Source organism: Coturnix japonica, chromosome 12, assembly GCF_001577835.2.
Source record: "Coturnix japonica isolate 7356 chromosome 12, Coturnix japonica 2.1, whole genome shotgun sequence".
Classification (NCBI taxonomy): Eukaryota; Metazoa; Chordata; class Aves; order Galliformes; family Phasianidae; genus Coturnix; species Coturnix japonica.
Genome location: NC_029527.1, coordinates 5,954,534 through 5,981,400, shown reverse-complemented (window position 1 = coordinate 5,981,400; position 26,867 = coordinate 5,954,534). Strand labels below are relative to the sequence as shown.

Here is a 26,867-nt window from a genome sequence, read left to right as displayed (position 1 = left end):
TGTTATACTAAAGCCAGACCTGTTCTTTATTTATACAGAAAACTCTAGCCATTGCAAAGAATATGAACCTTTTAATAACTGTAGTTTATATTAATTCTTTCTAAAACATGCATGTTTAATTTTGACCTGCATTTCTTCCCTTGCTTGCTTGCATTGTCTATTGTCTGAAATTAAGAAGATAATTACATCCACATCTTCTCTGAGTAACAAGAAAGTTGGAGGTCCTTCTGTTTTAAATGTCCTGCATTTCTGTAAAATTCTTTTATATTCCAAAAATGTTATCTGAATTTTCTATGTTTAGTGTGCACTGCATTAAACTACTTGTTTTTTCCTTGCCTGCTCTTTCAAGATGCCAATTAGGAATAATGGGAAGCAAGGGGTAGGCTAAGCATTGCAGTGCATTGTTGTTTTTCCATCTGTCTGTGATTATTCCAGTCAAGAGTTTAAAGCACTTGATGCCTGATCATGCTCCCATTGAAGTTTAATTGTGTTTTTGCCATTAGATTTGATGGGAGTAAGATCGGACTCTGCAGTGTTGTTGTTGTATTCATTTCGTTTGTTCTTGTCTGTGAAACTGCCACCCATCCATGCATGTGTTTGCCAGGTTTGTGCCATTTTCACCAATAAGCTTGTTCTTCTGATGTTTCAGGTTAAGTATTAATGATGGGGAAAGAAAAAAAAAGGAGTATTGGGTAAAATGTCAGATAAAAGGAACCTTATAGTTTATCGATTTGTCTTTTGTAGACAGCACCACATAGAATAAATTTCTTCCTTTTAGATTCTTAGTATTGAGTTGTATTTGAAACATCTGGTGACACAGATTACAATATGTACATATATTTCTGTACATACGCATGGACAAAATGTATGTGTATGGAGAAAGAGATCATATTTGACTTAAGTGAACTTAAGATTTAAAGTGATTTAAATAATTTACAAGTTTTTTTTTTTTTTTTTTTTTTTTTTAAAGTAAAAAAGCAAACCCTCAAAGTATGGTCATGTTGTTACATAAAAACACACAAACATCCTGTTTAACAAATAACCTCCCCTTTCTGAATGAAGTTTTGTTAAGATAGAATTTAAAACTAATTTTAGACTGCAAGGAGCATTGAATTCCTTTTTATAAAGCTTATGTAGAAAATTATTATCTGACAGAGACACCCATAATCCTTTTTAATGAAAATCTGAATTCCAAGACTGAAAATGAAAACTCTTTCAGCGACTGAAATTATTGTCATCCTTTTTTTTTTCTCCTTTTTTAAAATATTGACTCTGAAGGCTCATGAGGCCGAAGAGGAGGCGCGCATGAATCCAGAATTTGCGGACAGAATGAAACAGCTTGATAAGGAAGCATCATACTATAGAGAAGAATGTGGCAAAGCTCAGGCTGAGGTTGACAGACTTCTAGAAATTCTCAAGGAAGTAGAGAATGAGAAGAATGACAAAGATAAGAAAATTGCTGAGTTAGAAAGGTAATTCTCGTATTGTTCATCTACCATTGAATGACATTTTTATTTACTTGGTCTCCCCTACAGATGAGAGAACTTGATGGTAGAATGTGTGATGTTTGGTTTTTTTTTTGTTTTTTTTTTTTGTTTTTTAATAACAGAATTTTGTAATACCTTGTAAAACTGTATCAGAAATGAAAAAGATTTTGATAATTGAGAATCTCATCTGTCTGCTGACTTTGGAATAATTTAAAGTTGTCACTATTTTGTAGTCTCCATGAAAGGAGCTTATATAGAAATTTACAGTAACAGTCCTCCTGGAAAACCATGTTTGTGGAACAGCCTTTTCTTTCTAGTAATGGGTAAATCAAGGCTGTCTGCACAAATGTTTCTTCAGTCTCAAAAGAACTTCTAGCTCTCAGTGGTACTGAAAAGCATTGGTAAGTATTTCTACTGTCCAAAAATGGCTGTCCATTTTTCTCAGTGGCTCTCTGGCTGTATTTTCCTCTTCAGATGAACATTTTCTGTTGTTGACCAGGCAGTTTTTTTTTCTTATTTCTGGGACAGTTATATGGTCTTTCGTTAGTTGTGGCAGGAGAGTTCAGAGCTCAATTTGTCTTGTGCATTTGGAATTAAATAATTGTTGGAAGATTCTCACAAAGAATAACTGGCAAGTTATTTGATTGACAAGAAATTTCTGTATCTCTGATTTCTTGTTCCCTTTCTGTACTCTTAGACACTGTTAGGTGAATGAAAGAAGGATTCACATATTTTCAAACATTTTAGCTACTGTTGCCTAGTGATCAAGAAGGAAGAACAGGACTTCTTGATGTAAATAGGGGATTTAAGGATTCTCACGGTTATTAGTGCTGTTCCAGCCAGGACATAGCACAGCTCTGTCCTGTTAGAGAGAATTACCATGAAACATGGAAAGCTCTGTTGGAAATATTGTTTACCCTGGGGAAGGATAGCAGCCAGCTTGGAAAGGAAGCTACATAGAATATCTCTTACTGATGATGACTTATCAGCCTTCACAGTTCTGTTGCCAAAACTCATCTTTCTCTACAGGATTTGGCAAAGATTTGTTTTAATAATAATAAAAAATAATGGAATATAACTATTAATCAATTTGTCATGAGAATTGAGGCCTCAAATTTAAAGTGAATATTTGTGCTTGAAATGTAGCTGATTGTTTACATGAGGATGGCTGTAGTTAGCACTTACCTTTCCAACCATATCAGGAGGGGGTTAGGACACTCCAGTATTTGCATGGATTTTAATGTGTAAAGTAGATAGTGGTGAAAGCTATTAAAGAGGAAAGTCACTTGTATACCATGAACAAGTTATGCCTAATGTCTCCAATAACCTAAACACCATATTAGAAAAATATAACACAATGAACCTATGTGGGCATGAAATTGCTGCTTATTTTACCCACCACTGCATGTACTGTAGGGGCAATTACAGACCTAGACTTCTAATAGAGTTGAGACCAAGTTGGAGCAAGCTGGTGGAGATGGATAGTGTATTCTTTACAGGAGCAGTAACTGATATCCACATTGGGCTCTAAAACATTCTGAATTATTATGTGACACTAGATGCAATAGTAGGTATGCTTTACTTTAGTTCAAAAGAATAATCTTATGAGATTTATTAAGTAGTGATCACGTATGTGCTGAATGGTTAAATATTAAAGTGGCAGTTGAGATTAAATAATAAACATAATGAAGCAATGAAATTTATGGTCTAATTTTTTTATTTTTTTAGTAAATATTAAGTATTTTATGTTAAAAAAAAAAACCAAACAAATAAAACATGGCAATTCATGCTTTTTATCTGAATTAAATTTAGAATTATCCACTGATTAAAAAGAAAAAGGGGACTACTATTACTGTGGTTTTGGTAGCATACCATCTCATATGGTCTGAGAATCCTGCGATGGGTTCTGTAAATATCTAATATCTTTCTCTTCTATCTCTCTCTCTCTCTCTGTCTTTCTCATTCTGCAAGTTTCATGTTTTGCGTTATAGGTCAGGGTCAACACTGAACTAGTTTTTTACAGAGTAATTTGGTACCACTGAGTTATCACACACTTTCTGAAGAGGTTATGCTGCATCTGGAATATGATGAAGAAGTTAATCTTTGCTACGAAACTTTAAGTGCTCCTCTAATGCTTTCAATAAGATATCTCTGATATGACCAGATAAAGAAGGAAGAATATTGTTACATTTTACATTTACCTCTCTCTAAGACTTCTTTCTGAGTTCTAGTAACTAGAAATCACCTTCTCATTTAATTTAAATTACAGAACAGCTTCCAAGATTAATTCTAAATTCTTGGAGTATATATTATTGTAAAACAGAGAATGATGACCATAGAATTATTTGTTGGTGATTACAACATCTGAATTTAAATATTTATTGCTAATTTCCAGTGTGTATAAGCACAAAGTGGTTGATTGGTACAGAAAGCCCAGCAAACTGCCAGCACTACAGAGGTGTAACAGGGAAGTATTTTTAGGCAGTGGGCATATAACTACTTCTAGTAATCAGATTCACCTGAGTTTCTCTTCAGTTTAAGTTCTGTTCTCTCCCTCTTCCTCAGTTTTGATAAATACTGGCCAAAGATCTAACTCCCTTTATAACTGTGCCACCTGTTGGCATCCCTAGAAAGGGAACTTTGATGCTAAATTCCCATTCTAGGGGGCTAGGTGGAGTGTAAATTACTGTAACATTTTATGAAGTGCTACTATTTTTTCTGCTCGTAATGACTACATGCTTGGCTCATTATTGAAGGGAAGATGTGGAGTCAAAGCTCAGTTTACTCCCTTTATAGGAATAAGGTATTGTGAAAATGACTGCCACTTGAACAGAAGCATATTTTAAAAATGTTCACTCCTTCTTGTCCTGCTGTTTTTTAATTCAAATAACTGTGTTTCAAGTTTTTTTTTTTGTTTTGTTTTCGTTTTGTTTTGTTTTTTCCCTTACTCTTTCTTCTTCTCTGTTTTTGTTCTTGGAAACAACCTATCTTCAACATTTCTCCTAATTTCATATGTAAGACTTGTCTAGTATTCTATAAGAAAATTAATGTTCTTCTGTACCATATTTGTTGATTGATAGCTTGCTGGGATCTATGTTCACTCCTATGCCATCATCTTTAGATTTCAACATAATTGCAACATATATTCTTGATATTTATAAACATAAACTCCTAAGAGAAATGTAAACTAGAGTACTTCAAATGATAACTTTACAATATTTGATGTATCCACTCATAAATTCATTAGTGTTATGGACTGTTATATAAATTCAGTTCATCTGAGAAATAGAAACATTACTGGAATGAAAACAAGATCATGAATTACTTTTAAAAAGAAAAGTTGAACATATATTAGAGTGTCAAATACTCAAAGGCAGAAATATCTCCTTCAATATGTGGGGAATTAAATGTATAATGCTATTTGTCAAGTGAACATTATTACTACTACTGAAGAAGATTTTATCCTTATGGTAATTCACTTGGTTTAAACATTATTTTCTTCCTCAGAAGTTATCACAGTTCTGAGTTGCATCACTTAAGATTCATGATTCATGCCGTTCCTCATACATACAAGCTTTGTTGGTCTGCTTCCCCAACTACTATACATATACAAACACATTTTGTGTTTGTGTAACTTACTGCATAGAACTAACTGCTCCTTCAATAGTCACTTTCTTGATATCTTCTACTACATCTGTCATGATTTATCCGTTTATAATAAGACTTTATAATGTGACTAGATTAAAAAAAACCGCAGTATATCACAGCCTTTCCCCCCGCCCCCCTTTCCCCCCAATAGTGTAAATAAAACTGAGCAAGATAGTGATTAACTTAAATGTTAATGCAAAGGGCCTAGCCAAAAGGAGATAACTGCAGCTGAGAAGGAACTGTCAAGATGGAATGTGTGTATTGTTTATTGCTTTTATTAACAGTGGTAGAATGAAAGGTATTATTGTTTATGAAATGTACTGGGGAGTTTAAATAAGGAAATGAATTTAAGTGATATATAATAGTATAATGTGCATGACTGAAGTTATGACCAGTAAAATTGCTCACTGTAAAATAAGGTTAATTCTTGATACAGTTTAGGAAGAGAAAGATTGAATGAATTTGCTTCTGGCAGTGTTGTCATGAGCTATCTAAATAATGAAACAGACATCTAAACAATGAGGTGTAAATCCTGGTATGTCAGAGTAAATGTTTGCAATAATGATAGGAAAGTATTAATGTCATCGAGCACTAGCAAGACCCCATATGGAATACTGCTGAATACCTTCCATCAGTCACATTCCAGAAGGTTGAATTCAAACTGGAAACAGGTGCACTTGAGGACTCACAGGACAGTTAGGAGAATGGAGTGCTCATGTCACAGAAGGAGTCTAAACTCAAGCATTGGTTAGTTTCTATAGCAAAACAAAGGCTCAGTAAGGATGTGTGTTCTCTACAAATACATGAAGTGGTAAAAGCTGCAGTGAAATAGGAAAGATTTAAGTAAAAGAAGAATAAAATTCATTAAAAATAAAGTATCCATTAATAGGTTGAATTGAAAAATAGAAGGGAAAAACATCTTCTAATTCTCAGAGAAAAGAAGGCTCTGAAACAGCTTTCTAAATGAATCAAAGGGAATGAAAAACCGAAGTGGTTTTAAGGTGTAACTTGACATGCTTATGAATCAGATTATTATATGAGGCCTGCAACTGCACACATGATTTCAGTCCTCTGATCCAGTATGTTTACAGTAGTCTCATGCTCTTAGAAGAGTAGCATGCTGTTGGCAACCTGTGTGCATGCCATATCTGTGTTAACTTTACCTTATTTAACATTCTGCAGATATCTATGCAAAGTAGATATCTATGCATATGTGCTACTTATATTAAATGTAATTTCTTAGGGGATGAGAACAATAACTGAGTGCTCTCAGAATGCAAGAAATGCAGGTCTCTCCTCTGGCCTGCACTGTGCCCTTTGGATTAAGTCAGAAGGATTGGGAGAAAAGAAAACAATGCTGTATGGGCACATGGATGAAAAACAACTGAAGAGGCTGCCTTTGGTCATGAAACCTGATGCTGTAAACAACATTCCAGGCTGTTCTTTGGACTCTATTTTAAAAGAGCATCACATGGATGGTAAATTCTGAGTAGGAAAGTAATGTATGAGGAAGAAAAGAACTAGATTAATAATTGATTTCTCAAACAGGATCATATTTATACATCCCTTGCTTAAAGTTGCTTTGAATGCTCTTACCGGAAAGGTCAGACTGCCTATCAAACAGCAACACTCAGTGCAGGAGCAATGACAATGCCTGGGCAGCCACTGTCTCAGAACATTTTTTAGGTACCGCACTTTGAGACCTCAATAAGATCTTTGAACAAGCTGTCAGATTGTTTTGCTGTTATGCCTTTTATGAGTAGATGTGATGAATGTAGGTCAAACTCCTCTTGGCTCAAAAAAGGCTTCCTGATATGTGATGAAACATTTGTGTGTCAGCAAACATTACCAATGAACAGCTAATTTGTTTCCTACATGATGGTGTGTGTATACATTAGGGTGGTTATAAATATGGATGGTGTTCCACAGTCCACAAATGACAAGGTGCCATTTGCTTTAAAATATCTGTTGTGCTGAGTATACAGCAAGCATATGCTATACAGAAAATTTATTTTACCTCTTGCTTTCCTTTTCCTTTCCTTTTTTCCTCTGTTTTTGTTTAAATAAAATCTGCTAATATAACATCTTCTTGTTATATTTTTAAAGAACTAATGTGTTCCTTCCTGTATTCTCTTCTGCTGTCTCTCCCTATCTGTTTTTCTCCAAACTGCTGCTTTCATCCCTACTCCAACCAGCTTGACTTCCAGGTCAGTATTTTCTGCTCTCCTATGTAATTGCTCCCTCCACAACCAAGGTTTTCATCTATGCTCAATTTATTTGATCATTTTGATTCCACATTAGTAACTTCTGTTTGAATTTTATTTCTTTTTGTTTTTCATGCTTTGCACTGTTATGAAGTTTTTGGTCATTCCGTATCTAGATCAGAAACTTCACAGTAAATAAATGCTTTTGTCAAAAGCTTTTAAGAAAAATGCATTTATTAACAACATATCAAATTCGTATGTTGTGTAAAGAGTTTTTTCTTCTTCTACTTTTATTATTTTTATTTGGGCGTTCAACATTAGGAGTAACTTTTTGATAGACAACCCAACTCAAGAAATAATCAATTTAGTAGTAACAGTACTATGTAGAGATTTATGCTCACAATTAGAGGCATATTTTACTGTCACCACTTAAGCCATTAAACTATTATTGCAAACATCATCTGAGAGTTTGGAGTGGTTCAGCTGCTGATACAGAAACATTTAGCTATTTGTTCTGGCCAGGCTCTGGATGTGTACACAAGGAATGTGTGTATATGTGTACATTTTGTATGCTGTTTTTATATGTCTCATGTTCTCGACAGATACAATCTTTATTTTCTTCAGTGTTTTATATCAGTTTCATTAGCATTTGTGCTCCTGCACTATTTTTGAGGAATGTTTAAATAATTGGTAATATTCTCAAGCACTGAACAGGTCATCTTCTTCTGCGGGGTCTTTCTGTTGAGTTCAGTCTTGTCTGCTTTACTGATTCTTTTTTCCTACATTATGCAGAGTTCCGTCACAATACAGTGCACGTCTGAAATGTTGCTTACAATTTAAGCAGTACTGAAAGAGCTGTCATGAGATCTGAGATCTGCTCTATTAAAAATGATTTTTTTTTTTTAATATCAAAATGTGTTTATATTTGATTTTCAATTTTAAAGAAGATGGATGTTGTTTAAGGGATTTCTGTGATTAATTAGTTCTACCAGACAGGATTGCTGGTTCTGTAGAGGCAACCATTACCCTCTACTGATGTCTTTTGAGGCAAAATTCACTCCTTAAGAGAGAAAGAAGCCTGATTTTCAATCCTTTTTGAGGTAGAATGTGTGTACGTTTTCACACATTCTGGAAATGTGTATTCTGCAAAGACTTTCCAGGCAGATTTCAGGTACCAATTTTTTTCATTTGGAGATATAATCCATGCTGTAGATCTTTTATAACTTGAGCTAACAATATTGCTGGCAAAGAAGTTAAAATATGGTGATGTAAAATATTTATGTATTTTAATGTAAAAATCTACTTATGCTATAAGAAAAACTCAACACAAAAATCAGTCAAGTAGCTTTTGTATTTGATTTAGTTTACAGCAAGTTATGTACTTGTCACACTTTTTTGCCTGTAGATAAGCAGGAGATGGTATTATGCTGGATATTTTCCCACCAGCCTCTAATGTTGACCTTCCTGATCGTTCTGTGGAAGACTAACGCACCATGAGATGTGCAAGGCAAGGTTTAGCAGAGCTTTAAATTTAACTTACAAGCCTTCCTCAGTTTTGTCAAATGTCATTTTGATGGTTCCAAGGGCAGAGCGATATGTTGTTCACAGATAATTTCCCTGGAGAAATGAGATAGTGTACTAATGAAAACTGAGAGAATCTGTGATATACAGTACTCTTCTGAGAGACTGGTTAATCTAAGTGAGAAACATAGTTGTTATTTTGGAAGCTGGGAGGTTGATGTCATGTCTTTTTGTTTTAGCCTGTTTGCTTCATATACAAAATCAGCATATTCATACTGTTTGCATTTTAATATTAAAGTGTGTTGAAAGATTAAAATTTGATAAGATATATTTATTTATTTCATTGTGTTCTTTAATTTTTGTATGTTTGCAATTCCTTTTATTTAAGAAATAGTAAAGTAGAACTTTTAAATAATTGGAATAATTTAAATAATTGGAATTCCCTCTTTCAAAAGAACAGAGTAAATAGTCATACACTATGAAATAAGATTAGTTAATAGAGTTGAAGAACGTTAATAGAGATGAAGAATGAAGAGATAAAAATGAGTCACAGTGACTGGGCAACTCAATGTTGCTCATTTCTATCCTGCTCCCTTCTGAACCACCTCAGTTCTTTACTGTGCCCTTCCAGTATGCTTAAAGGAACGCAGAGGTCAGCATAATTTCTGGGACAAAATTAAATGGATTATTTAAATGTGGAAGGATATTTTTAAATTATCAGTAATGTTCTTTATTTCTTAATTTGGCGTATCAGTACTCCTTGGAAGTAAATATTAATAGGTGTGCAGCGTAAAGTGGATATGAGCAGAAAAGAGCTTTACATCACTGAAGGAGAAAGAGCCATTTTGGATTGCGTTGGGCCTGACAGTAGGGTTCCTTGTTGGACAAGAAATAAGATCAGTAACTGTTACTTTTTCTTTATTACCAATTTCTAGACAGAGCATTCTTACAATTCTCTAGTTAACACTGCTTTTGACAAGGAGGAAGATCCACAACAAGTATTTATGTACTTCTTGAATAAAGCAGCCAGGCACCCATGCCTTTGGGAGCTCAGTGGCTGACGGAGTGCAATGCTATAAGGATTCCCTGTGTGGAATGGAGGGATGTGATGTATGTGAAGAATCACTGTGAGATAATACAACTTACCCTCAAAAAGCTGTGACTGAAAAGAGACAGGGGTGCTAAATTTAGGAATAGGGCTTTTAATGGAGCCTCCTCTTCTAGTCACATTGTTTGCTTCCATTATGCAGGAGCAATGTTAATGGACAATATGTTTATGACTGGATAGAAATGCTCTGAATGGAATTATTACAAGAGGAAGTTAGTTAGTCAAAACAAGTAATCATATTGTGGAATTCAGAAGACTTAACTGCAAAAACACGGAAAGATCGTATGATAACGTCCAAATGGACCCTGAGACCTGCTAGGTTGAGTGAGGAGTTGCAGTGGAAAGATTTGATTTACAAGGAAATTGCAGCAGAGGAGGTTTGATCCTGATTGCTGACAAGCTGAACATACTGTGGAGGGTTTGCATTAAATAAATAAACATTGCCTGATGAGGCAGTGGGAAGACTGCAACTCCTCAGTCAGACATCAGGCAGCAGATTATTTTCAGTTACTTGTTACATCTATAACCGATGATATCAATTAATAAAATAGCTGAGCAAGCAATTACCATTTAAATTAGATCAAATATCCTTCTTATCTAGTATCCTGTCATCAAGTTTTTTTTATTTTTATTTTTAAAGAACATAAGAAGCAACTGCAGATATCCTTGATATACAAGAGATGTGTGGCAGATGAGTTTTCTGGTACAGATTTCGCACATGTTCATTTCAAGTGTCATGCACTAAGAATGTGCTGAGAGAGACAGTAGTGCAATGCATCGCATTGAAGTTTCAGCGGTTGGAGTTGAAACAAAGTGATGCGAACTATAGTTCAGAAACAGGATTTCAGCAGGTCTTTTTCATTTATACATTGTTCTAGTATGAATATTTCTAACACCTCTCCAGGGCTTTGGAGGAAACTTTCTAAAACAGTGATTTTGGAATATTTTCCAAATACGTCCGATTGGACGTTAGGTAAACCTTCCCTCCCATGTTTTTGCCTTTGAGATGAGAAAGGTTTCAGTGACTTCTGTGACACTTGCTTTACTTCTAGCAGGCAGAGTTGGTTCTGCTGTGGCTGCCATATGTTCTCATGGTACTTCTGAAGGCAAAATAGTTGTTAAACTGAAGCACTACCGTAATAATCTCTGTGTTAGACATCTTAAGACAGCACACATTCATTTGGAATAATGAAACTTTAAGAAGAGGCCTATCGATTTGTTGTGGGCTGCAGATTTGCTCCTTTGAAACTAAAATAGCATGTCATACACTGGTAAATGGAGCTAAGAATGTAATGAAACATTATATATACTAAAATTCATTTACATTGCTAACTGGCAACTCTGGGCATTACAGAATTTTTGCATTCAGTTTGAAAATTAATGATGTAGGAACCAAATCATTTGGAGAGTTTTAAGTTGTTGTTTGCTTTGGGTGATTTTTTTAACCCAATGTTTTTGCTGGTCATCTTGATTTTGCTCCTTTATATGAGCGCAGAAAGTGCATGGAGGGTGCTTCTCAGTTCTCTTGGAGGTGGGGGTATGAACAGCGACATGGGATTTGCAATAATCTCAGACTGAGGTGAATGTCAGAAAGAAGACTAAATGTTCTTCTTCAGTAAGAGAAGACAAAATTAACATTTGATTACCTTGTCTCTAAGGTGTGTAGCAGATCAGTGATCCTTGTCTCTTATGCATTAGTGTTTTCTTAGTAATATCAAAACTTCATCCTCTCCTGAATATGTTTTCTTATCTTGATGCTACCTGTTTTCCACAGACAAATCCATCTTTGGGGTACAACTGAATAAGCAGAGCCATTGCATACTTGTGGTAGGAATGTGTCTGTCAGAAAACCTCTTGATGCCTCTTGTGATCTTTACAGTCTGCTAGACTAGATTTTTTTTTCTTCTTTTTCCAGTGCTCATTACCTTAGTAGGAGTTCTGTCTTTCAGTTGAGTTGAATATGAGTTTTAACAAATTTTCTTGAAACAAATTCTCATTCTATTGTTTTGGTCTTTACTTAGTAATCAAATTGGAATCTATGTCTTTTCAATTTTTAAGATAGTAAGAACTGAGCTCTTGGAAATATTTCTGCTGAGCCTTACTGGGGTGATGTACAAGTAGTTCAGAACAGTCTTTCACCTGGTCAGGATTTACAGTAACAGTTTGTCTGTGTGATGAGCTGCTGAGTCCAAGAGTGCCTTGTAAAGTGATAATCTACAATTTATCATATGTGAATCATTTGTGAATATGTAGCAAGTGTGTAGGAGAAAGGATAAATATGAGCTGTTAGGAAGGAAAATAGCATTTGCAAGCATTGGTGCTAAGATATTTTCTAATGAACACCTAGGTGAAAATCACTATTTAAGATTTGTTTTCTGTATTAAATTTTAAACCATATTTTTCAGATTTTCATACTTGGTATAAATTACTTGCCTTTACTAAAGTGTTATATTTCATATTTTTTTTTTTTACTAAACTTCTATTTCTGTTGAAAACATTCTATTATTTCCTTGCCAAATTTATTGTATTCTGGTTTTTTTTTTTTTTTTTTCATTTTCCTTCCATTAAGATTATAAAGAAGAAAAGCACTGTTAATATAATTTTCTATATGTGTATTATGCTAGTTAATTGAATATTTTGTTGTGAAACTAAGACTGAGGTGCACATATTCCTGGCATGCTGGAGAATTTTTTGGTTGACTTTCAGACAACTGGTCCCATTGTAATGCTTTTTAACATTATGACAGTTATTACAGAGACAGGTTGCTTCAGAAAATATTATAGACTTTGCTCTTAGGAGCATTTCATATGTCTGCATTTTTTGGATGCTTTAGGAAAAAAAGTCTTGATGAAATAGAGTAAAGGCTATGCTGAGCATGTAACACTTGGTTTTGGCTGACATTACCTACTTTTTTGGCCAAGGTACCCAGGTGGTTAATTAAAGCTGGGAATTTAATGAAATAACATGACTTTCTATAGTCAAGAGAGATGAAAGCATTTGACTGTAGACGACAGTTATGCACTACTGTGAAATGAAGTCTGAAAGATACTTGCATACAGGCAAAAAACTAAATGTTAATATTTGTTTTAAAAAGCTGGAATAAAGTAATTAAATAAACTGTAGACTGATCTGTGAGATCATTTTGTATCTTTTCCCGCAAGAACCAGACAAAAAAAAAAAAAGAAAAAGATTTAAGTCTTCACTTTTCTACTAGGATTTTTGATGCCAAGGCTCTCAGATTTAGTTGCCATTTATTCATATATGTATTTACTCACAATTTTGCTTGTCAATTTATCTTGTTTCTATTAAGAACCAAGGTAAATTTCTTTTGGTAGAGTTAGGGTTAGGGTTAAAAAAAAAACACTACAAAAAACAACAAAAAAATAAAGACAACATGACTGTCCTAAGGATGCATTTCTCTGCATCCATTTGCCATGAAGTAAAACATCTGTGTTGGGATGACATAGATATCTATTTATGCTGATTATCCTTTTGTGTCATAGAATCATAGAATGGCTTAGGTTGGAAGAGACCTCAGGGATCATTAAGCTTCAACCCACCTGCTGTAGGCAGAGCCCACCAACTTCCACATTTAGTACTAGACCAGGCATCCCAGCATCTATCCAACCTGGTCTTGAACACCTCCAGGGACATCCTCAGCCTCTCTGGGCATTTTGTTCCAGCACCTCACCACCTTCTTGGTAAAGGACTTCCTCCTGATTATCCAACCTAAATCTTCCCTCCTTCAACTTAAATCATTTCTCCTTGTCCTGCCATTATCTACCCTTGTAAAGAGTTGGCTCCCCTCCTGTTTATAAGCTCCATTTAGGTATTGAAGGATGCAATGAGGTCACCCCTCAGCTGCTTCAGCCTGTATTTGTAGGGAAGGTATTTCAGCCCTCTGATCATCTTTGTAGCCCTCCTCTGGACCCTCTCCAATGCCTCTCTGTATTTTCTTGTATCAGGGGCCCCAGATGTGGACACAGTGCTCCAGCTGGGGCCTCACGAAGGCAGAGTAAATCTACTCTATTTAGATTATTTATTATAATCTGTAGTAGTTGTGTATATCCTAATAGATGTATACAAAGACTGTAACACTATCTTTCAAATGGAGGAATTCATACTTTAAAAAACAGTTGTCTGTGAGCTTGTTGTAGATTCTTTAATTTTACCTGTTTTTATTAATCCATGTCATTCATTCTGTTGTGATCTGATTTCCATGCATACTTTATGAGTGGTTCCAGGAGGCTGAACTAAGTTTATAGCCCATTTTTTGGATACTTTTAAGATAAAATAAAAACATTTCAAGTATATTTAATATAGTAGTGCTGTACTGTATTCAGAAAAGATCAGTATTTTTCTTTGCCCAGGTTTGTGCTGAAACTTTCAAAAAATTGAATGATTTGGTAAATGAAGAGTGCACTTGTGGCCTTATATTCACTGAATGTTTTATTATGCTGTATGATTCTGTTCCATATTTTGTTAATTTCTGTGTTAATAATGACGAGTCTGTTAAAACATCACATTCCATTCTGGAGCTCTCAGAGAAAAGCTGCATTTCTATGTCCTCTGTTGGAAATTGTCTGCTAGGAAATCAAATTCCATAGAGTATTTTCACACGTGTGTTTCAGTTACTTATGTCACATTGTGTAGCTTAAGATGCCATAAGTAAACAAGTAATAAAAACTACATTTTTGTATTTAAGTGGGGTGAAATTAGATCAATCTAGCCTCCTGTATGTAAAGGTATTGAGGCCATATTCCAGGTTTTCTGGAATTTCCTTGGCAGAAAAAAAAATTGAATTTTTAGATTATTTCTCCGCAAATTGCAGCCTGTATTGAGGTCATGTAAGAATCACTTAATTTCACAGATGTTTCACAAAGATAAATTTGGTATCAGCATCCCTGTTCATAAAACATTGTGACAATTCCCATGGCAGTTCTTGATTGAAATTTATTGAACTGTTTAAGGCAGCAAATATTTTTGGTATTTATATCCATTTTACCCGCTTCCTTCCCCCCCCCCCCCCCCCCCCCAAGGAACCTGGAGATACGTTTTTTTTAGAAATAGAAGTAAATCGCCTTTTCTGTAGCATAATACATCAACAACATTTATATGTGAAATGTCTTCTAAGGATCTTTGGTACCATGGCAGTATTTACTAATTGGAGACTCATTATGAACTTTTAAGTTTAAATAATTAATGAAAGAATCTGTGTTAAGACAAAGAAACCAGTGATAGAAGTAAAGATAAAATGGCCTGGTTTCTTTACTGTAATGAAAGCAATGGAAGAAATATGTCCCCTAACTTCATTTTTCATTGGAAGTTCTAACGTGGAAGCAACAGAAATGTTTTCAATGGTCCTCTGGGCATTGAATAATATTCTCTTAATTTGCCAAAATAGGATTAGTGAGTAGATCTCATTAGGAATTTGCACATGACCTTATTTTTACATAGATAAAAGAGAGCAAATTCCTCAAAGTCAAGGAGAGTTGAGAAAATAATCTAAGAATCAAAGCAGGTAGAATGTATTACTGCAAGGATATTTCTTCCAGTTCCTGCCAGGCAGAATTAGCTTGTTTTCTTTCTTAACAAGATACGTGCCACATATTACTTCTCGTATTTTAATGAATAAGACCCAGAGAAAAATATAAGTAAACTTTTAAGCAAATTAACAAAATACCTTTTTTCTTCAGAACAGTTTTAACAGAAAATATAGAACGGTGTTGAAGATTGTTTCATTTTCATGATAACTTATTTATAAACTTAGTTCTTCATCTTTTGTTATGTTATTAAAGTTCAAATTACTAAAAACAACTAAAAAAAAAATTGCTTTTTAATCTTCCTCTGCTGCAACAGTTTTTCCAAAAACATGTATGTGTGTTTGTGTGCAAATGATCAAAAAGGAACAAAGTAGGCAACAATCATTGCTTTTCCATTATATAATCTGACGACATCAAAGCTGGTTCACTTTCATTATGTCAGACTGAAAACAAGGTAAAGTTTAATTGTTTAAATCTGACACTAGGAATACATCCATAAGTTGATGAATTAATGCCCTTTGGCATAGTCATAAATTGGTTTATAGTGAAAAAATGTCATTGCAGTCATTAATAGTAATGTATGTGTACATGCAATTCTTAGACACATGAAGGACCAAAACAAGAAGGTTGCCAATCTGAAGCACAATCAGCAACTGGAGAAAAAAAAGAATGCACAGCTGTTGGAAGAAGTTCGTAGACGAGAGGACAATATGACAGACAACTCTCAACATTTACAAGTAAGTTTTTAATCTACTCAATACAATTTCTCTTTAATTATGTTCTAGAATCTTGAAATATAGTTTCCATATCTTCATATCTAATGATTCTTTCTGCAAAGAGCTGGTGGTTTTCTTCTCTCCTACCAAGAGGATAAACTAATGACTGGATCTACCCATTAAATATTTAGTGTTCGGGGTGAGGAAAAAAGAGAATAGAACTTGAAACCTTCTCCTCATCAAGATTATATTTTTCTTAGTTTATAAGCAAGTAAGCAATTCATTCTAGCTTGTTTTGAGGAAAGAAAAAATTAGAAGGATAATTATGCTTTCTGTATTTTACAAACTGTAATATGTTGGCTGGTTATGTTACTGTGCGGTTATGAGTCTTCAGGATGTTTGTATATAAAATAGCAGCATGCTCTGAATTTTATTTATTTTTATAGGGTGAACATTTACATACCCAGGTGATTAAGACTGCAAAATACAGTTTTGTTTTCCCAAGATCATTGAACTGTATAACAAATTCTACCATGTTTTGCTGTATGGAGATTCAAAGCAAGAACATTTGAGACCCATGATCTCCTTCCTGTTCTCAGTTACTGGATGTAACTCTTCACATTAAATTCAAATATCTGAAATTCTGTATCAGCCGGGCTATTATGGTCTAGTTGTATACTCAGATCATTTAATAAGTGTGACTTGATCTTACTAACTATGCAGGTGGAGAGGGGTAAAATGGTAAGTTTAGACCACCAGGTAGGGAAGTGGTGAACTGAGAATCTTCACTTGAGCGTATAAGATAGGAGTAATCTTAACTTAAACATAGAAAAGCCCTGGAAATAGATGTGGATGTCTTCACTGGCAAATTCTTTGTTATTACAGCATCATAAGCAACTTTTTTTTTCTTTTTACTTAAAAAAATTTTTTTTTTATTTTTATTTTTTCAATCTCCTTTTTCCAAGGTATACATTGAAACGTGTTCTAGGAGAATTTCTATGGTTTGTAAGTTTTAGAATTTAGGTATTCAAACTGAACAATAAATAGCTGATGTGGTTAAATGATACATTACTTACTAGGGAATTTGTATTAAAGACCACAAAACGAGTTTGATGTTTGACTCAAAAACTGCTGTGATCTGACAATAGAAACATAAGAAATACTGAGTTCTGTCAAAAACAGCAATGTCTCTGTACCATTTGTTTATAGGTAAGTCTAATATGCAGTGCAATATATCATTTTTGGCTTGATCTGGTTAATATAATGGGTTTCTGGAAAATTTCTAATAGATGGAATTTGACCCCCACATCCTTCATGCAGTACTGTATTTCTCGTGTGTTCCTGTATGCAAAACTGGGGGACTTAACACTACACCTCTCTTCAGGCTTGTGTTGGTGAAACTGTAGTGTCAGAATCAAGTTCAGGAAATAATGCATTATTTATGCATTGGTTTAATGTTTTCATACTTTGTAGTCCTAGTCTTAAATACTGCTGCATTACAATGCATGTGATATAATAATTAAACCTTGTGAACTTATTTGGGCTGATAATATATATCAAAAATTAAATTTCAGTGCTGAGCATATATATACTTGTAATTAATGTGGATCATCAATGCAAATAGCTTAGAGTTTTATTTTTTCATTAATATTTTGAAAGTTTGTCAGAGCAGTGTGATCACTAGAGAATAAAAGTCCTACGGTTTTTGATGTAACTGCTAAACTTGGAGTTTTCAAGCCATGAAATGGGAAGGAGTCTACCAAATAGAAGCAGCATGGCTGAACAGACTGAATTTAGAAAGAAAAAGCCCGTGTGGTATGAAGCTCCCCTGTGCCATTTCCTTTCTTTTGCCCATTAATAACAGTTTATAAAAGGCAGATACATAAGGACTCTCATTACTCTGTTGCTATGCCTTAAAATGTTGTTTTAATGTTGTGTACTTTAGCTTCTTACTTTCAGTAACGTAAGTATAGATGCGTTGTGATCCATTCTATGTTTTCTGAGCTACTGTAAAAGTGAGGAGGGGAGGACTCCAGCTGCTACTGCCTATCAGTAGGTGCATTGCATTCCCCAGCTCATCCTCCAGTAGCTGTAAGAAGGAATGGGGGAACTGAGCTCAAGTCAATTAGCCTTGGTATACAAAGGAATTTTTCATAAGAGTTGTTTAAAAAAACTCCAACAAAATGAATAACAGACCTCTGTTATGTTGCTTAAGGAGTATCTCTTGAAATACCTAAAAAGTATTTCTTAAAATATAGGTTTGTGCTTTTAAAATAACTGACCAAATGTACTATTGGATTTCATTATGATTTTGATTGGTGTATAGAGCTTGTCATTTTAGGGCAATTTTGAATCTGGTCACAATAAAACTAGCTGAAGTATTTGGCATAAGATAAAGGTTTACTCCTGTAACAGGTAGAAACAAGTGTCTCAAATAATTTCATAGTGATTTGAACATACACAGAACTCAAATCACGATGTAAGAGTTGACTAAATAAATAACCTGGCAGAATGGAGTACTTGATATTAAATCTCTGTTTATAAATAATATATAGAGTTAAACAAAATAGTGATCTACAAATTTAAGTGAGGTAAGATTTGTGAGGAGACGCATTGTATGAGATGTATTATATTCATTGAAAAATAGATTAGTTTCTGGGAGTAGCATCTATCTACTAATAAAAAATAAAATTAGCTGATATTTTAATAAATACTGAATTTAGCAAACTATAGGTATCTGGCCACATTTTATTCTAACTGCTTCTAGTACCTTCTAGCAGTGCTTATTGGTACATATAACACACAGTGCTCATGTCTACAGTTTAGTTATTACATCTGTGAAAGATGTATTGAGCCGTTAGAGTTAAGTATACTCTAAATTTCTCTAGCCTGTTCTAATGCTTGTATTCCCTCTTGGCTAAGTGTGATAAGCTCAGCTGACCATTGAAGAGCGATTAAGTTTGTCAAGTTACATTTACTGCTGCCAAATCTCAATCCCTGTTTCTAAAGTACTGGGAGAGATATAAGAAAGCTAGTATATTGTGCATGGACTGTTCAGGGAGTTATTTGGGTTAAAGTGGAACGATCTAGTTGAAGTTAGTTGAAGTGCCATCCATTTTGTACAGCTCAGCTATGGACCAAAGCTCTGCACATTCAGCAGTCCACTCGCTTTCTGGTGGGTTTGAAGAATTTGAGAATTCTCTATTTCCTTTGAAGTTTCAATAGTATATATTGGTTCCTGAGGCTTATTGCACTGGGTATATTTAACATACATTATACTATCTTTTCAGGTAAAAGCATTTCAAAGCTAGTTCATATCCTAGCATCAGCCCATGCAGGATAAGTTTAAGTCTCAGATCACCACATCTCCGAGCACTCTAGAGTTGCTGCTGTGATGGAGAGTGCTCTGGGATGCCTGGGGAGGGAATTCACTTTGGTCTCCCTCATCTATCAGCTATAATTGTGAGTGATGTTTCAGGTGTGGTTTTGGGGGGTTATTTGGATCTCTTTAAAATTGAAAACACCAGGAAGCCAGACTTGAGATTAATTCTTGGGAATGAAGAATAGTTATGAGGTTTTCAGCTTTTTCCCTCCACAAATCAAAGGCAGACCTGTAGAAGTCTTGCCAGACATGATGGTCATATATTACATAAAGCACCACTGCGGGAGAACTGAGTCTTGAGCACTTTATCATGAAGCTTTTTGAGAACGGTGTATCTAACATGTCTTCATTTCTCTCTCTCTCTCTTTTTTTCTGTCTATCTCAGAATGATAAGCTTTTCTTGAGGAATGCAGAGCTAAGTAACATGGGGGTAACGTGTCATAAAATTGTGCACAACTTCCCAAACAAATCTCTTTGAAGGAACTTGAAATGTCATAGATGTGAGGCTGGTCTGTTTTACTGAAACATGTTTTTCCTGATTCTTGTATAGAAAATGTTAATTCTAAGAATGCTCTAAACAGAATGAGAAAGAAAACATTTGGATAAGATAAATAACTTGAGAGGGTTTGGGTTTGATTTGGATCTTAAGACCTACAATATTAGCAAAAGCGAAAGCAACAATAAAATAGTGCTGCCTTATGCCTCATCAAAAAGCCTCAAAGGAAACTAAGTGAATTCTTTGGTCTGATTATACTTTTTGTAAATATACCAATTTAATGAGTGAATTGAGTGTTATCTATAACACTCAATTATATATATTATCTATAACACTCAATATCTATATGATCTATATGATGTCTGGTAATGCTTGTTCTATGGAAACTTTGTGCAAACTGACCCATACATTCAGGTTTATACGGGAGGTGCAAGAATGAGTCAGGAAAGAGTGTTAAAAATGCTCTATTCTACTCTGAATTAAAAAGATTCCGTGTGTTCCAGTTTTTCTTGTTCTGGCATATCTGCAAAATCTCTGATTCTTGTAAAAGCTTGGGTTACTTGTCAAAATTTTCTTTTTGGTAGCCCATATTTTCTCTGGGCAGCAGTCCACAGGCTACAAAGCCACTTTTCACTAAATGATTGTTTTTGAGTAAGACATTGTGCAGCTCTCTGATTTCAAATATCAAATATGGGCGGCTTGATCAATGCTTGGATCCTGAAGTACCATGGAACAGGTTGTGTACACATGTACATTTTCCATCTAACTCGTTTAGACTGAGTCCAGCAATTGATCATTGTTTTGCTGGTGGACATACTGAGGTGTAAGGCAAAAATTATAGCTCTTCAGTAAAGAACAAATTTAGTCTTAGGTGATGCATAAAGCGTGATTGGAAAAGAGCCTTACAAAAAGAGATAGAAAATCTGGATAACTGATATCACTGCTGATTTTTTCCTTATGAGTATTTGTGGTATTGTGCTAAAATACTCCCTAGAGATTTCACATGCCTTCATTGCATTTGTCTATTTTTCACTCTATTCTTCAGCATACATTTTCATCTCCATAAATGAAATAGTTCTAGAAATGCAAAATACATTGAGGTCATTGCATGCTGCCATATGCTGTGTCTGTGTTTCTTAGAATAGAAGCATGGCTTAAATGAGTGGCATATCTGATGTTCATTTGTTATATTTGTATTTTTTCTTCATAATGCACACATCTTGTTGCATTATCTCAAAGACTTTGGAATACTAATTAAAAGAGGATGCTATGAAGTGAGATGCAGTCTTGCAAAGAAAAATGGACAGAGGTGTTATCTGTTCAGAGACAGAGGAAGCAGTTGTGACTTATACAGACAGACATAGTGTGATTAGGTGACATGTACAGGGGGCAGGAGAGAATCCATTACATAAACAAACATGCAGCTTAATATTTATTAGTGCTGAAGTACATATGTAGAGATAAAGCCCAACAGTTTAAGAGGTTTAAATCACAAGGTGTTGAATTAAAAGTGAATTATAGTTTGAGTGTGCATTCAAAGTTGGGCCTATACCTTTCTGGAAAGCTTTAGTAGCTCTGTGTATTTAGATGATCCTGTATGTTTCCATCTTCAGAAGACTAGTTGTTGTGGGAGAAGAAGGAGAAAAGATTTTTTTTTTTAATTGTTGTTTTTTTGTTTGCTCTTTACACCATTCTTTTGTGATCTTTCCAGTTTGTATGTGTGTGTAACAGCTCTGAGTAGAACTGATGTCTACTCATGCAGCTGTGAGCAGAGGGTAAATAGGAAATAAGTGACTCTGAATTTTCCTTTCTCTGCTTTATTGGCAGTTTATCCCTTAGAACATACACATGAGATACAATATAGGCTTGTACAGCCTCGTTCAAAGAAATGAGAAAAGGCCTGTGAAGGTCTTACCTCTTGCAAAGATATCTACAATCAGATAATTCCTTGTAATTCTTCATTTTATTTTTTTTTCTTTTAATATGTTTGTTCCAGCTATTGGACATCTGTACAGTTAAATTCCATTAGTTGCTTGAAAACCAAAACATGTTGCTAGATATCTCTGTTTTCAAATTCTAGGCTCCATGGGGACTCTAAATTTTCTTTTTGAATGGTTAAGTTGAAGCTTAATTTGTAAAATAAATAAATAAAAATAAAAATTAGTGTTACATATCAAATTGATTTATCCTTATGAAGTAAGAGTTATATACTAGCAAATAGAACTAAGCACAGCAGATTAAAACTGCATGCATTAGTGATATGTTCGTGGGTACTTTTGGTGTTTCTCTGCTTCTTTAGTTATAGCTGGATTTTGCCAAGACAGAGTGTAACTAATATCTAAAACCTCAAAAATGCTCAGTCTTCAGCAAAATGCATAGTTTATAAATTTCACACCATTCAGGGAGTATTTTTTTTTCTTGTGCATATCCAGCAAAAGTCAGGAATTGCAAGAAAATTGCAAGCAGAAATTTTCATGTAGCTCAATATACTTTTTTTAATAGATGTTCTGAAAAAATTAATTTCACTGAACTAATTTTTTTTTGTGCATTGATAACCAATTTATAAGAAATCTTTGAGCTGACATTTTGGTAAAGAGTAGTGGAAAAAACAAATATGCCTGTAATGGCATAGTGTAATTTATTAAAAAATGAGTACTAGATTAGAATTGCATACTAACAACATCAGACTAATTAACACAAATAAGACAGAGATAGTGTACTTATATTTAGTTTTCTAAAACAATTTACATGTAAATTTAGAATCTAAACATGGGTGGACAGTTAGGAATTCTCTTTTCTTGGCCTGTGAAAGTTCCATAAGTTGTGGATAAATTCCATATGTGTTGCAGAAATGTGTGTTGAACTTCAGCCAGTAGTTTAAGATTATGTTGAAGAAAATATTTCTAAAAGGTTTCAGATGAAGAAAAGTATTTGAAAGTCTACAGTGGGCAGGAGGGTTGATTGGTAGGTCTGAGGATCAATACCAGAAGTGTTTTTTTCTTTGGGGAGTTACTTTGACATTTGTTTTCATTGTGCGGTGTAATCCTCAGAAGCCAAAACTACTCTTGTTATAAAATGTCCCAGTAGACAATCTGTGAAAATCTCCTGTAAAGATCAGTTTCTACTAGACTCACAGTCTCTTGAACCTTTTCTTCTTTGTCATAATTGGTCGGCTGACAGAAGCATTCTGTGCTACGTTCTTTTAACCATCTATAACATATAAATGTTCAGTAGGTAAAACATCAGTGCAACTTTGATGTGTAATGGTCACGTCCCCACATTTGTCTGGAGTATTACTTTGTACATTTATTAACAAGATAGCACTACTTCCATTTTTCAGAACTTCCCCCGTTTATTACTTGCGGATTTTTAACCAAGTACATGGTATTACAGAACATTATGTATGTTTGTTAATGCAACCTTTGTGCTATTACAGAGGTATTAATGCATCCCATATCCAAAGTCCGAATACTGAGTTTTTTAAAAATCTCTTTCACTTTTTACAGTTAAGTCACAAATATTTTTCAGTGTTGTTTAAGTAACATGAATCCAATGACTTGATCACCCAAGAATAGAACATGGATATCTTGATTTGCAGTTAAATTATAATGTTATAGTATATTTAGTAACTTGTGAAACACAATTATGGACATGGGTTTAATGTTTAGATTAAATAACATGCTCTTATGCACTTTAATAAATTGCTTGTTATTTGGAGAGGGCATGTGTGAAGAAGCACTGGAAGAAAAAATAAAGTGTTGGAAAAAACCAAAATTGCAACAATAGGAAACAGGAAAAATTTAATGTGATACGACCTCCCCCCCCTCGTACCCCCCCCTTCAATGTTTATGTAATAACTCACACATGTGGGACTTCTGTGGTCTCCAGGGGGCAATCACATTCAACATGCATCAAAAGAAACAGTTCAGTTAAACCAACTCTCCCTACCCAGCAATAATTACCACAAGTTTACACTGAGATATAGTTGCAAAAGGTTAGTCAGTAGGGCATCTGCAAATCAAGTCATATGTCAACTCTACATCAATAACCTCATTATAATAGATGTTAGTATTTCAGCACATGACTGTCCAATATAGCAATCCATGTATAGTTCATTTTTAACTTCAACATTGACTTATAGCTTGTCTAATATTTTACTAACTTATGTATTTAAACACCCTGCATTACATAAATTATAATCAATGACAAAAACAATGATTTAGATTGAAATTCTGCAAAGTGAAATTGCAATAAAATGTCTGACCCTATTTGTATAGCTGTCTTCAATATAAGATGAATATAGGAGGGTTTAACACTATAACATAAAAGCAGCATAATGAAAATTTGTATGAGCGTAGATTTTCCAATTTAAGCATTGCTTAAAATATTACCTCTGCAGTTTTAATTTTCATTTTTCCCAAATGAAAGAAAAATATATCCAGATATTTTGTTGCACATGTAGCTTACCGGCTTACACTCTTATGTGGAGAGTTTACTTTTTATTGAAAGTTTAAAATTCTGGGTGCAAAAAAAGGTATGCTCCAACTAGTTTCATACTTCTGCTTGACATAACCCTGTGTAGAATTATTTTCACTGATTGCTAGTAAGGCAGGTTTATACCAATTCTCTCTCATTAAAAGTGGTCTGTAATAGCCTTCTGTGCTATTATGTTACAGATTAGAAAGTGGATGGAACTGAAGATACTTCTGTATGTGATCTTGTTTAGAACTGTTCTAACTTAGAAAAGTTTTTTTTGAATTGTTTATTGTGAAAGCATATTGCAATTACATTTAAAGAAAATGTAATATAAGGAATAAAAAGCTTTACGCAAGCTGTCCTTAATGCTAAATGCTTACTAATGAATTGTTACTGATTGAGGTGCTTAGTGCAAATGAATGTACTGCAGTTTTTGGTCCAGTGAGAGCATAGTGGTGTCTCTGACCAGGGGATTGGTCTTTAGCCTGTAAAAGATGAAGCAGACTGTATTAATGAATTTGAAGGAACTAGGGAGCGCTACTAATCCCTTCCCTGTGGATGGGCTATAATGGCTGGATATGAAGAAAAAGAGCACTGCCATTTGTGTCTCAGTTTTCTTTTAAAATGGATTCAATTTTTTCTTTTTTAAACTGGATTATCGAGACAAGCAGATAATTGAACAATAAACAAGACTATCTAGAGGCTATGTCATAGATAAAAGCCAGGTCTATGTGATTCCACCCTTTTGCCTCCTCTTTAAAAAAAATAACAAAATAACAAAAAACAAAAAACTTCAAAGTGACATTTTAACAACATGAACAGTGTGTCACAAGTGCTATAGTCCCTTCATTTTGAATAAAGAATTTCATGTTTTCCTGCATATGGGATGAATTCCTGGCTCTAGTAAAGTTAATGGGAATTTTGCCACCATTTTGTAAGACAAAGATTTCTTACATAAAGAGAAAAATAATAAAAAAACCCCAACCTCGTGCAGACAAAAATAAACCTAGAAGGTCATTAGGAAAGCAGATCTCAAGCGCAAATGGAAACAGCCCATTGTCATTCATCATTTACATCTGATCTGTTGATGGGAATTGTAATTTGTGAGAAAGTCCTTTCACAATCAAATGCAGAGTTTGTCAAGATTGGCTTTTCTGTCTGGGTGTTCTTTTATGAGAGAATTTGGCTGCCAAGTCCTAGCAAATATCATTACTTCTGTTCATACAGATATTAGAAAAGACTGCTGGATAACTGCTGTCTGGTTCTCATGTTTTCAACACAGGCATTGGTCCTGTATGCATGATGGCTTTGTTCACTTTTTTTTTTTAAACAAAACTGATAAATGCTAAAATAATTAAGTATCTTAAATGCTTCCCTCCACCCTCCGCCCCCAAAAATGTAAAATAAGCATAAAAATTATAGACAGTTACCATGTGAAACCTCACCTAATAGCTTCCTATCTAGAAAGCTTTGCTATGAATATTTATAGACTACAAAGATCTGTGTTTATAGTGTAAAACATGAGCAGTCTAGTCTACCTGGAAAAGAAACAGCTTCTGATGTTGCAGGGTCTGGGGCTGTGGGACTTATGGCATGCAGCTGAGCAGAGATGGGGACCTGTGGCCTGAGGCAGTGATGCCATTCAGTGCTGTCAAGGACTGTGCCTTCAGGGTCCTGACAGAAGCCCTCCCAAACCAGTTATGTTCTTCCATGTTATGGAGGTCTGGAGTCAACAGGCACTGACGATGAAATGAGTTATTTATATGAGATGTCAATGAGTTGTTACAGGGAAAAAGGTGGTGGCATATGTCCTTGGAGCCAGCTCAGTATCATAGGAGAGACACAATTGTCAGGGGGACTGTTGCTGTTTGAAGCTGCCATTGAGAATTCCCCCTGTTGATCCTGTAGCTAACTGAGCAGTCTCCCTGAGGAGTCCACAGCTTAGCAGAGGGTTGGCTTTGGGGAGGTCAGAGCCCAGACTCCTCAGGGTGACACAGGAAAGCTGTTGCCTCAGGAATTAGGAGGAGCATGGGACCCTCAAGCATCAGGTCTGCCCTCACAAGGAGGCATAGACCCACAAGATCTCAACATGTCAGTGGAGCTGGGTGCTGGTGACAGGGTCCATCCACAGTGTGGGCATGGCTGGTTCAGGGGCCATGGGGGAGCCCAGCCAAGAGAAGTGAGAGATGGGGGCAGGACTGGGGGGTGTTGGGCTGCAAAGTACCCCCAAGAAGATGAGTTCCTGACAGCTGAGGGCCTACCTCCATCTAGGGGAAAGGGATGGAG

General features: G+C 34.9%; 1 protein-coding gene across 15 annotated transcripts in view; it reads left to right on the top strand.

The window, feature by feature from the left end:
* Positions 1-26,867, top strand: part of ERC2 (ELKS/RAB6-interacting/CAST family member 2) — a 369,824-nt gene that overhangs the window by 130,811 nt on the left and 212,146 nt on the right. For 7 of the 15 annotated variants that reach the window (XR_001557970.2, XR_004308817.1, XR_001557959.2 and 4 more), the window contains 4 exons: positions 350-379; positions 1,279-1,472; positions 7,331-7,342; positions 16,113-16,248. Coding sequence is in view for 2 of the 15 variants with exons in the window: in XM_032447283.1 (XP_032303174.1) it covers positions 350-379; positions 1,279-1,472; positions 7,331-7,342; positions 16,113-16,248 (372 nt within the window). In the remaining 13 variants the exon portion in view is untranslated. The remainder of the gene's footprint in view (positions 1-349; positions 380-1,278; positions 1,473-7,330; positions 7,343-16,112; positions 16,249-26,867) is intronic. The other 8 variants (XR_001557971.2, XR_001557963.2, XR_001557966.2 and 5 more) reach the window with 3 other exon arrangements.